The sequence below is a fragment of the Orcinus orca genome, chromosome 6, assembly GCF_937001465.1.
Source record: "Orcinus orca chromosome 6, mOrcOrc1.1, whole genome shotgun sequence".
Taxonomy (NCBI): Eukaryota; Metazoa; Chordata; class Mammalia; order Artiodactyla; family Delphinidae; genus Orcinus; species Orcinus orca.
The window spans coordinates 78,439,286-78,453,008 of NC_064564.1; the positions used below are offsets into that span (position 1 = coordinate 78,439,286).

Genomic DNA, 13,723 nt, shown 5'->3' on the forward strand with positions numbered 1-13,723 from the left:
GGCCCCGTGTTCTTTCTCTGAGGAGATGGCCTCAGGGTGAAGACTGGGGCTTGTTGTAAGTCTTTATTGAGCAGCTATTTAAACTTGTTTTGACAGTTGCTTGCAACCTAAATTAGGGCAAGTATTTTTTTTAAAACAAATTTGATAAACACTATCAATATGAAAACTTCCACTAAAGAAGTCGGAAATTTCTGATTATATTCAGAAAGGAAAAAGAGTTTTTTTTTTTTTTTTTGGTGGTTTGTTTAAAAACTATTGAACCTACTTTGGGAAATGGATGTGCAGTATAAAGTGCTTTAAGGAAGGAAAGATTTATCCCAGTACTCCTTATAATAAAAAATATTCTTGGAGAGGCTGAGGCAACTTCAAGAGAAGGAAAACTCAAGAATGAAGAAAACTGTAGTACAAACTTATGGCCAAAAATACTGTATTTTTAACCAGCAAGATCATCGGGGCATTATTATACAACATTAGGTGTTTTTTTGCAAAACTAGTTCCCATCCCCAAACAATAGACAATACATGCATTTGAATGACATTTTAAGAACAGTAAATATGATTCTTTTAAATACTGCAAGTTAAAAATGTTTTTCTGACAAAACTCCCTAAAATACATAGGTCTAGTAAGGGTTTCCAGCATGATGACAGGTGAGGAATCCAGCAAGTTGCATTTAGAGAGTTCTTTGAGGAAAAGAAATCCACCAAAAACATGTGTTTCAGTCGAAGTAACCTGAACAAAGTTACATAGTAATTTTCCATCTTCCTTTTCTAAACTTAAAAATATTCTATTGAAGAATATCTTCTCCCTGTTGTTTTTCTGTCTACCAAAGCTTATATGGAAGTCAGAATTCCTTTATCCAAGTGAGATCCAATTTCACCCAATAGATGTTTTCATAACATGTAAATGCCACTTACTATTGGGGTGGAATCATATGGGGCAATGGAAGATACATGATAAGGGAGGTAAGAAGGAAATTAATATTTGAGCACCTACTATGTGCTAGGTGTATATGCATACTTTGAACAGATGATTCTAGAAGCAACAGGGTTATTGAAGGGCATTGGTAGTTGGGAAGACAGCAGGAAATGGTTATTCTGTGAGAAAAACAAGTGGCAAGTTCAGACTGTGTACTAAGTATCTACGAAACAGCAGGTGTTTGGCTCCAAAAATCTCTAGCTAGTCATATACAACTAAGCCATTTCTTTTCCTAATTTTATGGAATCAAAATGAAATCCCAAAGACATAGTTACCAGGACAGATCAATTAACGCTACATATGCTGGAAATATGTAGAGATAGATAAACACAATGTTACTTACTAGTTTTAATTTTTGTGTGTGTTTCTAACCAAAGATAACCTTTGGAAGAAAACAGTATACCAAGCACACCTTATCTGTGTCAACTGAGATGTTGTCAATTACCAATTAAGTGGTTTTAAACCCTTATTTAATTTTAAGAAGAGCAGCAATATCGTTACAATATTTGGGTACACTTTATTTTTATATGGGTTAACATTCTGCTATATTTCATTTCATTCATTTTTTGAGAAACTGAAAACAAAGGGAAATTGAGGGTAACTTGATTTTCCAACCAGTATCTGAGTCTTGCAGTATCTCATTATGCAGCCCTTTCTTCCCATTATTTTTATATATTTTTTGCAAATAATAGTCATTTTTGACCCCTATCCAGCATAAATAGCTTTTCACTGATTCCTAACTTAAGACAACTAAAATTTACAATCATGTGGCAGTATAAATTTTAAAATTACAGTTCGTACACCTTGACAATCAAGATAGTCTGAAGTACAAAAAGTAAATTGTCCTTTAGCTGAATTACCTTTTTTAAATATTAGACCTGCTAGTTAATCTACAAAAAAATACAAGTTTCGGGTGTTCCTTAAATACCTTGTGTAGATGTCATCTGCTAGTAAACAACATATGCAGGTTTCTAGAAGATTTTTCCCCCCAATCTATTCATGACATTCAACAGAGCTCTTTATATGAAAATGTATTTAAAAACAAACACTTTGAGGGGATTTACTTACTTTTGTTATTTCCCTTTGTTTCAGATATGAGGCACAAACTTCTGAATTTAAGCTCTGTAAGGCATAGTACAAACCTCCAATTTACAAATAAGGGATTCTCTGTGGGTTGGAACTGCCATGTCACGCAAAAAGGGAAAAATCATCTGTAAACTGGTACACTGCAATGTGTTAAGTGAGTCATGAGACGGCTGCTTGCCTTGGTCTGCTGAAGAAAGGTTTCTGTGTTTTGTGTTTTTGTTTTTCAATAAGACATGCCCAAGTCACCACAAAACTCGCCACAGGCCTCCGTTACTGTTACCGAGAGCATCACAAGAGGGGTCCAGCGGCACACGCTTAGAATGCTTGCAATCACAATAATAATAGAAAGCATGAGTAAACTTCGTTTTTATACAAAACTGAAAAGAATCCCTTCCCACCCCAGACCCTTCAGTAAAACCCCAAAGAAACAAAAAAGAAAATCCTTTAGCTTCGACTGACTAGTGTGGATACAATTCGGTTTCTATGCGTCACTGTAACTAGGGTGATCAATTTTTTCCTTTCTCAAGAGAAGGGATCTTGTCATGCACCCTAAGATGAACAGTGAGACCACAAACCGCAATTCTGCATAGCAATTCCATCCCGATTTCATAAAGACAAATATAACAATCTTTCCCTGTTTTGCTCAGCTTCTTTGAGCTTTGAGATCAGGTTTAATTGACTACATCTACTATAGCTCTATTAAATAGAATATCTTGATTCCCTAAAACTGTAACACTTATGACCTTGTGATGAGGTTTTCTCTATACACACTGTAGGCCTTCAAATGTTGTTGTTTATATTTTTTTTTCTTTTTTTTTTCTTTTGCTGCACCAAATTTAAGATCGCCCTTTCAGGCAAGCAGTGGTCGCTAGCTGTTAAAACATTTCCTTAGTGGATCACAATAGCTTCTAAAACTGCCTTTCTAATAAAGGCCATCAGAGAGGTAATACTAAACTGTGCATATTTGCCAAATAAGAATATGAATTGTATAAAAGCTCATATTCCAATCCTAGGTCAAATGGCAAAAGTTCTACAAAGTTGGTTTCCATGTTTGTATAAAAGCTCCAACTGATTTTTGCTATGAAATTACCTTTGGGTCTTAAGACCTTTGGGTCTTAGAATCAGTATACCTCTACTCAGGAATGTGCAAATGATTTTATATAGCACGATGCTAGTACCGCTCCGTACGATAGTAAGGTTTTTTTTTTCTTTTCTAAATGGAAAAAAAAAATATCCCTAGTCAGAAATAAACTGACAAATTTACATTCTCCTCTCTTAAAAAAGTAAATAAAATAACATTATTCAAAATGTGAATTAGCTACAAGACACACAATACAATTACATAGATACATATCAATACAGCACATTCAATCTGCCAAAAAATTAATGATTACAAAGCCAGGATGGATGATGCAATATCAAGGGAGAGATGTATGTACAATGATTAGAGCATTCGTAATTGCACTAAACCTACAGGCAGTCATTAAATTACAGGTGCTTTCTGAATAAGGAGGAAAAAAAAACCAAGTAACCTGTGTAGTTTGAGGCTGGGAGAGTAAAGAATGGGAACATCCCATTACTACTTAGGAACTCTGGTACTCATCTGATAAGCCATTGATTTTCTCCCTCTCCTTTACTGTTCCAAAAGAGTGATGTATATGAAAGTTTAGACTCGTGCCAAATAGTATTGTAGTTAAACTGAGACCAGCATCATGGCCTAATCCTAACTTCCCAGCAGGTTTAAAACAGTCATGACTTATGTTCTTAAATCATATTTCAACTCAAACTGCTTGACAGAAGCTCATCAATACATGTGCTGTGTTTTTTGCATTGGTTGAAAAATTGCACATATAGAATTCCAGATCTCTCTCCTACTATGTTCAGTTTTATAAATACATGTTCTACAGAACAGAGAGGTTACTTTTGAGTTTCGGTCCACAAATCTTCCTTAAGTTCAACTCAGCCAGTCACCAGTTTAAGATCCCAAAGATGGTAAACGAGCAGTAACTTCAGATTCTGCAAATTAAAGGTGTCAGAATAATACTATCAACCAATGTTCTTGGCAGACCTACTTGACCTTAAAGAACACAAAGAGAGTAAAACTGGCTTCAAATGAAGAGAGAAAAGCAGATTTCATGGGGTATCACACAGGACAGCTTTTCCACATTGTTGATTTAGATGCTCAACATGGAATGTGGACACAAAACAATGATTTTAAGGGCAAAGAAAAGGATGGACTATGAGAGTCAAGTTGACAGTGACCAACTGTTTGGCAACTGGTATTTCAGGTTCATTCGCAGCCAAACACTTTAGCCTTCACAGTCTTACTCTCTTACATTTTAAGATACTGGCTTTTAAGTTCTTACTAAAAATTTTTTTTTAAAAGCCAGCTTTGGCAACACATACCCATTAATAAAAGTCATTTTAAAAATTGTGGCCCAAACACTAAGGAAAAAAAAAAGGGAGGAAAAGTTTGAACTGAAGGAAAAAAAAATTAAGAGCAACCTATGAAAAGGATCTGGGTAGCAGCCATTGGAATAATGTAGTGTCTCTTGGCATTATTTTTTGGCATCTGCAGTTTGAAGAAAGCAAGGTGAAAAAAAAAGGGAAGGAAAGGAGGAAGGACAATGGCACATGGCATTTCAAAAGGACGGACTTCTGTGTGTCTTGGCCCTTGCCTTACTGACTTATGTACAGTTCACTGAGCAACCAAGCTATGGCTGAAGGTAGAAATCCAAAAAAAAAAAAAAAAGAAAAAAAAAGACACTTAACCGTTAGATGGGCATCCACTGTCCCAGCCCAAAGTGAGGCAAAACAATGTATTTATATAAAAAAACCTCTACATGTATATCCAGAGCAATACATTTAAAACCACAGTATTAATACTTATAATCCTTCAGCAAAAACTACAAACTGTTAAATTAAGCTGATGTTGATGGCTTAAATTGAATGACACTTGTCCTGACTGTATCAGTTGAGAGAAAAACTTGACCAAGAATGGAACTAGGATAAAGGCCATTGTAATGTGGGAAAAATCAGGAGGAAGGGATGGGTTAGGAAAAGGAAAATCAGCTTCATTTTGCTCAATAGAAAAGAAGAGGGGAGAGAGAGAGAGGAAGAAACAGCTCTTTGTGAGTATGACTGAGAATTTAAAATACATTGAGTCACAAGGTTTTGCCTAAAAAAAAGAGAGGAAATGTGCTGGGACTGTACTTCAGCATCCTGTTTTTCCTCTGAATAGTTTAAATAAAATCATAATATTTACTACGAACTCTGTGGACACGCTCACACAGAGTCCAGGACGGCAATAAATTAGTATTATGCAAATTGCTTTCCACAGAAATACAGTCCCTCTTGTATAGCTTCAATAGCCCACCAGGGAAGGGAAGGGCAGTGTCAAGGAGGCACAATTAGACCAGATTGTACTCCTTCAGGTTCAATTGGAGGATGGTGTCTTTGACGGCGGCAAAGACAAAGCGGATGTTCTCGGTGTCTGTGGCGCATGTGAAATGGGAGTAGATAATTTTGTCACTGTCTGGATTCAGGTCCACGAACATCTTCAGGATGAATTCTCGAGCTGCCTGGGCATCTCGCTGGGGTCCTGTTGGCCAAGGGAGGAAAGGGACATTGGTCAGCTGATCTGTTAAGGCATTTGCTCAGTCAGTGGTTACTGATGCTCATAAAGACCTCTTCAGTGCAGACTGGATCTGTTACAAGCACCGTCCTCAACACTACTATGTGTAATTGCTCCTCTGTGTCACTTTACCTGCCCATCCATTCATCTCCATCCATCCACAGAATGTGATTAGGTGAAAACAGGCAGACAGCTTGAAGGGCAGGCTAAGTTGAGCTCTGATTCTTTGGGAGATAGGGAGCCACAGCAGAACCTTCTGTAGGGGTGTGATTAGTTAACTTCTGTTGGGCTGAGTTAACTGAGCTGGTTTCAGCTGCATAATAAGCATGCGTACAACATAACTGCCTCAGGCTCTCCTGTCAATCTGCCCCTGTGTGTCTCCCCTCCCCCACTCCACGATGGATCATTTTACATTCTCCAGACTGAAATCTCTCTCAGAATACAAAACCTGTTCCTTAAGGTCTGGTCCATCTACAGCTGTCCTCTGTAGCCTCACTTCTGGTGTTTCTGAGCAAACCACATTTATGAGAATTCAATTCACTACGTGTGATGATTTTAAAAGTTGGTTTACATTTTCTTACTTTTATCCAGGGTCTCTTATGTGCCAAGCACTGTCTTAGAAGGATTATGGTACATTTACCAGGATATATGAAGAAGTTACTTAATAATTTTGCAACAGATTCTTAGATATGACACCAAAGTCACAGGCAACAAAAGAGAAAACAGATCAATTGGACTTCATCAAAATTAAGAACTTTTGTATATCAAAGGACATCAAGAAAGTAAAAAGACAACCTACACACTCTGCTGTACAGCAGTAATTAACACAACATTGTAATTCAACTATACTTCAATAAGAAATAAAAAAAAATGACAAAAAAAAAAAGACAACCTACAGAATGGGAGAAAATATTTGCAAATCAATCACATATCTGCTAAGGGGGTAAATATCCAGAATATACCAAGAACTCCTACGATTCAACAACAAAAAGACAGCCTGATAAAAAGATAGGCAAAGGACCTGAATAAACATTTCTCTCAGGAAGATATATAAATGGCCAATAAGCACATGAAAAGATGCTCAACATCATTAGGGAATGCAAATCAAAATCGCAATAAGATACCACTTCACATCTACTAGAATGGCTATAATCAAATCAAGTGGAAAATAACAAGTGTCAGCAAGCATGTGGAGGAATCTGAACCCTTGTGCATTGTTGCTGAGAATGGAAAATGGAGAACAGTTTGATGATTCCCCAAAACTCTAAACACAGACTTACCACATGAGCCAGCAATTCCACTCCTAGGTATATACCCAAAAGAATTGAAAGCAGGGACTCTAACAGATACTTGTACACCAATTTTCATTGCTGCATTATTCATAATAGCCAAAAGGTGGAAACAGCCCAAGGATCCATCAACAGGAACGGATAAACAAAAGGTAGTGTATACATACAATTAAGTTCTGATAGATGCCACAACGTGTATGAACCTTAAACACTTTATCAAGTAAAATAAGCCAGACACAAAACGACAAATATTGTACGATTCCACTTATATGAAGTACCCAGATTAGGCACATTTATAGAGACGGAAAGTAGATTAGAGGTTACCAGAGGCTAGGAGGAGGAGAAAAGGGGAGTTATTGCTTAATGATTACAGAATTTGTTTGGGGTGATGATAAAGTTGTGGGAATAGTGATGGCTGCAAAGCACTGTGAGTGTAATTATAATATCACTGAATCGCATGCTTAAAAATCGTTAAAATGGCAAATTTTACGTTACATATATTTTACCAGAATTAAAAAAATTAACATACCAAAAAGCATTGAATTATACGCTTCAAATGGGTGGATTTTAAGTGGTATATGAATTATATCTCAATAGAGCATAATAGATCCTAATAAATATATTAATTTAAAACTTGTAAATTAAAAGCAACACTAAAGCACCACCACCACCTATCAAGGATTGAGCAGCTTTCTCGTATGAGTCTTTGTGGCACTATACATCTGCATTTCTCCCATTTTTTCTAGTTCTGTACCACGAAAGAAGGTCTTGCGCTATAACCTCCACTCTTCCTCTCTCAGAAGACCCTCTTGGGATCCACAGCTTAGATTTTTTTCTGTCAGTATTGTTATCTACTGGTTGGGACAAAGAAATCTTTGAAATTTCTACCGAGGGCCTGCACATTCTAACAAAATGCACCGTGAGTTTCAGACAGCCAACCTGAAAACTTTTCAAACCAATCTTACTGCAAATAACTTTATATCCAGCATTGCTAGAAACTGGGAGAAAGAGCCATGAAAACGGACCATTCTCATTTGTACAATTTACAAAAGGAATATTTGAATTTCTAACTTCAGAGCCCAGAATTAAAATTTTTGTCAATGATTAAGAAGGCTGGCATCATAATGAATTAAAAGTTACACAATTACAAATACGTAATATATATAATCACTTAATGTCCTAGCTTATTCGATGTACTTACTGTTAATAATTCCATAGCAGTAATAAAAATATTTAAAACCAGGACAAATAGATTGTTAGAACTGGTGCAGCCTCTCATTTTCATAAAAGAACACTATCTTTCTGGCTTATGAATGAATTTTGTACTTATTCTTTTTGAGAAAGAAAGGTCTACTTTTTCTTTTTCTAACTCTAAAGTATATCAGAACAAGACTCAAGTTCACGGAAGAGCACCTGGAACCTGTTACGTTTTTAAGCATAATTTCCTATTTGAATAAACATAAACTACAAAGAAATCCTTTTAGTCATCATAGCAGTAACAGAATTCCATAGTCTCTATGGACAATTTTGCAATTCAAGTCCATGTAGAAATGGTAATTTTCCTTCCCGAAGAGAAATACAGAAATGGCATTCATTACAATGAAGACCTTGTAAGTGCAGAAATGTGGAAGTGTGAAATTTAGAATACTATAAACATGTTTATGATAAAAATATCACTGCAGAGTGGGCCTAGAATTTTTTCTGTCTTAGCTCATCTTACAAGGGCTTGAAGTCTCCTGGAATGACAGCTGTGTTTGCTTTATGAATAACAATCAGTGTCTGTCTTTCTTTTTCCACGGCCAAGTTTCCTGTATGCGTTACGTGTATTACTGGGGGAGATGGACAGTAAAAAACATCTTGGGATTTAAAGATATTCACAATGGGGCTTCCCTGGTGGCGCAGTGGTTGAGAGTCCGCCTGCCGATGCAGGGGACGCGGATTCGTGCCGCGGAGCGGCTGGGCCCATGAGCCATGGCCGCTGGGCCTGCGTGTCCGGAGCCTGTGCTCCGCAACGGGAGAGACCACAACAGTGAGAGGCCTGCGTACCGCAAAAAAAAAAAAAAAAAAAAAAAAAAAGATATTCACGACGGGCACATGTTAGAAGGAAGATGCTCACACTCATAGTGATGGGATATCTGGGGAAATTATTGGCCAAAGGAGATGTGTAAAGAGATTAGGAAGACGCTGCACAGGGAGGGGAGAACAGTACTCCTAACGCGTGTCGTACTGCAGGAAACCAACCCCGGTGTGCTGTGCTGTGCGTGCTGCCGCCTCATGCACCGTGAGCCTCGGTGGGTCTGCTCTGTAGGGCCGTGCTGCCTCTGTCCTCCCGTGTGCGAGCATATCACGAAAACATGCTAGCCTGTAGGCGGGTGCTGCGTCGGGAGGTCGGGGTCATATCCCATCCGTGGATTCTCACCAAGTTCTGAGAAAAACTACAAAGAGCCTCTCCTTCCAGGTGTGTGAGGCAAGCATGCGTGTTTGGGTGTAAGTCAGATGCTTCGTGCCCATCTTATTCGGGCAGATCTCGTGTTTAAGGAGCCAGCCTGTTGCCGTGGGAGAGAACTAACACAAAGTTACTTCCTTCCAGTTTCCTCAGGAGCACTGAGGACTCCAGGCTCTGGCGCTTGTGATGTGGTGGCAGGCGAGTGGCAAAGTAAAAGGAGGAAAAGAGAATACACTGTCTAGGCTGGGCAAGTATCATTTTAAAGGAACCTCAAAGCACAAAGGAAAATGTACTTGGACGGAGGATGGGAACACACTGCTACCAAAAACAGTACTATCTCTAATACCTGACAACATCCCCACATGGTAGAGTCAGCAACGCTCAGAATCTTATATGTATCTAAGGGAACTTCATTAAACATGTAACGTTCCCCTTCCAAGAGCAGCACCATACCAAACGCATGTGTGAGGAAAAGATGAATAAAACTCCATCCTCGATGTGTCTGTGTCTTCGTAGAAAGCTATGAGGCCAAACTGAATATTAGTTTTGAAGCAATTACCATTCTGAGGGAGTCCGCAGAACAGAAACACTGTTGAGCTGACATCCATGCCAGATACCCTTTGCTGATAACGTACTTTTAAAAAATAGCCCGTTCTCTTACTGTTGCACCTCTATAATAGGTACTTTTGGGTTTGTGCTCTTCTCTGTGCCAGGCACTGTGCTAAGTAACTTACATATGTGATTCCATTCAATTCTCTTTTACTCATGAAGAAACTCAGTGGTTGAATAAACTTGTCCGAGGCACCATAGCTGGTAAGTGGCAGTGCTGGTTTTCTGTGACATTCAAAGCTTGTCCTCTTACCTGCTGTTCATCTAGATCTGGGTTTGGCAAACTTCTCTGTTAAAGGACCAGAGAGGAAATATTTTCGGCTTTGTGGGCCACTTGAGCTCTGTCACAACTACTCAGTTCTGCTGTTGCAGCATACAAGTGGTCAGACAGTATATAAATGAATGGCTGTTTCAATAAAACTTGATTTATGAAAAGAGGCGGCAGGCCGTAGTTAGCCACTCCTAACCTAGACTTGAGCACGTATGGGGAGATGGGTGTGGACCGTGCACGTAAGTTCTTACAGGGCAGCGGCTGTGACTCTTTCACCTGTTTCAGAGTGGCTGGGTGTGGATGCATTTTGTTACCAATCAATCAACCAGTATTTCTCGGAAGGGGTTTGTTGTCATGCCCGGTCATCCAGGATTTCACAGTCTAGTTGAGGAGGCAAGATTTGTTTGTAAGAAGGAAGAAAATAATGCGAAGTGCATACATATGAGTACTGAAGTGGGTGCTACAGACCCTAAGTGCTACAGGAAGGGCTTCAAGGATGGGTGCCACCCCTTAGGGTGATGGGGCTTCACGGGGTCATGAAGCCCCCCAAAGTAAATATTTGCTAAATATTCACCATGTGTCAGGCATCATGCTAAAATGTCACAGTACGTTATCTATTATAGTCTATAAAACGTAAGTTTGGTCCTAAAGCCCAGAGCAACTACATGACTTGATCACGGTTCTACAAATAGGAAATATCAGAACTGGGATCTGAATCTGGGTAGGCTGACTTCAGACCATGGGCTCTTGACCACAACGTTCTGTTTTCTCTCTAGAGAGAGGCAGAGGCAGACTGTTACCAAACGAAAGGGAAATCAAGAGGGAGCTATAATGGTTGACACACAATTAGTCAAAACTAGGGGATTGTTCCCTCCTTTGAACAGCAGAAGAAAACAACTTCTTATGTGCTTTGAAATAACTATAACTTTCAGCATTGTCGGGGTATGAAACATTTCAGGTCGTCGTTAAAAGACAGGACAAACAAGAATTCGTACTCCATCAATCACAACGTGCAGGCTTCGGGGGGGCAAAGGCAGTGACGGAGCACTGTCGTGTGTCGGCTCAGGCACTGGTCTCGGGAGGCGGGTGGAATGTGTCCCTAGCTACTGGGCGGGCGGAAGGGTGCTGACTTACCATCATATTCTGGGAAGTAGTCAACTAGGTGGGAATACATAATTTTCTCCTCTAGAAGGTCTTTCTTGTTTAAGAACAGAATAACTGAGGAGTTCTGGAACCAGGGATACGTGATAATTGTTCTAAAGAGTGCTTTGCTTTCCTCCATTCGGTTCTGAAAAAAATCATCAGAAAAACAACGCGTGAATTACATGATTACTCAGTCTGTGAACTGTTTGTTTTGTAAGTCCAACCCGTCTTTGGTATGCATTCAGTTTCTGTGGCCCTGGGCTGGGCTGTAGCAGCTTTTATCAGGATTTACATGCAAAAGGCTCAGCAGCTCTTTTCATTAGGCAAACTCTCAGGTTGACAAGCGGAAGAGAATAATAATAATAAACATCTGCTGAAATAACTCTTAAGGTTGAAAGAGAATCATCAAAGGCTGAAGAATCATGCATCTGGCACACTGTCACAAAAGTCCACCAAGCGTCACAAATGTCCACTAAGAATTATTCATTCATGGCCAAATGCTTAAGATCTGAATTAAGAACAAAGTACCAGGCTTCATTTTGCATTTCTTAAGCTATGTGTACTTGGGGCTTCACTATTAGTTCTATTTCACAGCAATCAAAACAAAGTTACTTAGGGGGCTTCCCTGGTGGTGCAGTGGTTAAGAATCCGCCTGCCAATGCAGGGGACATGGGTTCGAGCCCTGGTCCAGGAAGATCCCACATGCCGCGGAGCAACTAAGCCCGTGCGCCACAACTACTGAGCCTGCACTCTAGAGCCCGTGAGCCACAACTACTGAAGCCCACGTGCCACAACTGCTGAAGCGCACGTGCCTAGAGCCCGTGCTCCGCAACAAGAGAAGCCACCGCAATGAGAAGCCCGCGCACCGCAACGGAGAGTAGCCCCTGCTCGCCGCAACTAGAGAAAGCCCCCGTGCAGCAACGAAGACCCAACGCAGCCAAAAATAAATGCTCGCCGCAACTAGAGAAAGCCCGCGTGCAGCAACGAAGACCCAATGCAGCCAAAAAAAAAATAACAACCAAAAAAACCCCCACAAAGTTACTTAATTCTTTGCCCAAAGTGCATCTGTATTCTTAGAATTATTACTACTTACTTTACAAATATATATATTCCCTGATTAGAAAAACACATGGAAAAATATTTTTAGATCACACATTTCCTCTTTATCAGAACACACCTTCTCCCTAAGTTTCACTATAATTTTCATACAGAACCGTGGACATATACATAGTAATTACTTGGAGATACAAATGTAATATTTCTCACTACCTTCAGTGTTGGTGAGAAACTATTCTCACCTGAAACCATCATCAAGCCACCCTTGGTAACGAAACCTCAACGGATTCTCAAGGAATTAGTCAGCCTGGTCTTACAAACAAAGATACTAATCAAAGTTACTCTTGAGACTCACCAGCCAAAAGCTAGAGAGTCTCCTGGTTTAGCCCACATCTATTCACCAGCTTCCTTCTACAGACACACTTGCTTCTAAATCATTCCCATCCTCAGGTCATGGACAAAGGCAGCACATCTGGAGACTCCTCCTTTCCCTGGTGCACGGGCACACTTCTCCCAGGGAACACTCTCCAACCCCCTTAGTTCTACGTGTTATGACCAAGTCTGGGGCAATGGAAAAGCCTGCTGGGGACTGAGCCCACCTCCACTGCTACCAGGTGGGTCAGTGGTTTAAGCCAGAGCATCCTATTCTCCTGGTACGTGGGCTGATTCAGGGCTGGGCTCTGAATCCAGGCTCACGTCACTTGGAGTATTGCTTCCCTGGTTTATGGTCATCAGCGTAGCCAAGCTGCTCAACCGGTGTAATTAACCCCAGGGTTTTTGCTAAGAGCTCTGGAACAGAGAACCCTGCTTTCATCAAGAAAATGGAAGAGGCATCGTATAGCCTCGAGCTTCTAGCAACTATCTTGCAACAGGGAGAAAAAGAAACCAGGTTTTAACTTCTTGGTCAAACCATGCCTGAACTGGGTTATGCCTCTGGATTTTTTGGTAACATGAGCCAATTAAGTACCCTTTAGTTTTTAAGCTAGTTTGAACTGTATTTTTCTGGTTCTTATTATATATAAAATGCTTCTCAGGGAAGGACAAGTATCATATGATATCACTTATATGCAGAACCTAAAAAAAAAATGATGCAAACGAACTTATTTACAAAACAGAAACAGACTCACAGTCGTAGAGAACGAATTTACAGTTAGTGGGGGGGAAGGGTGGGACGGAGGGACAGATCGGGAGTTTGGGACTGACACGTACACAAT

General features: G+C 39.8%; 1 protein-coding gene across 3 annotated transcripts in view; it reads right to left on the reverse strand.

The window, feature by feature from the left end:
• Positions 1-410: 410 nt before the first annotated feature.
• The window catches only part of LOC101279781 (guanine nucleotide-binding protein G(q) subunit alpha), a 439,263-nt gene continuing 425,950 nt past the window's right edge, over positions 411-13,723 (reverse strand). For all 3 annotated transcript variants that reach the window (XM_049710835.1, XM_049710834.1, XM_004285836.4), the window contains 2 exons: positions 11,445-11,598; positions 411-5,662 (listed from right to left, as the gene is read on the reverse strand). In XM_049710835.1, coding sequence (XP_049566792.1) covers positions 5,472-5,662; positions 11,445-11,598 — 345 coding nt within the window. In that variant the 3' untranslated portion in view covers positions 411-5,471. The remainder of the gene's footprint in view (positions 5,663-11,444; positions 11,599-13,723) is intronic.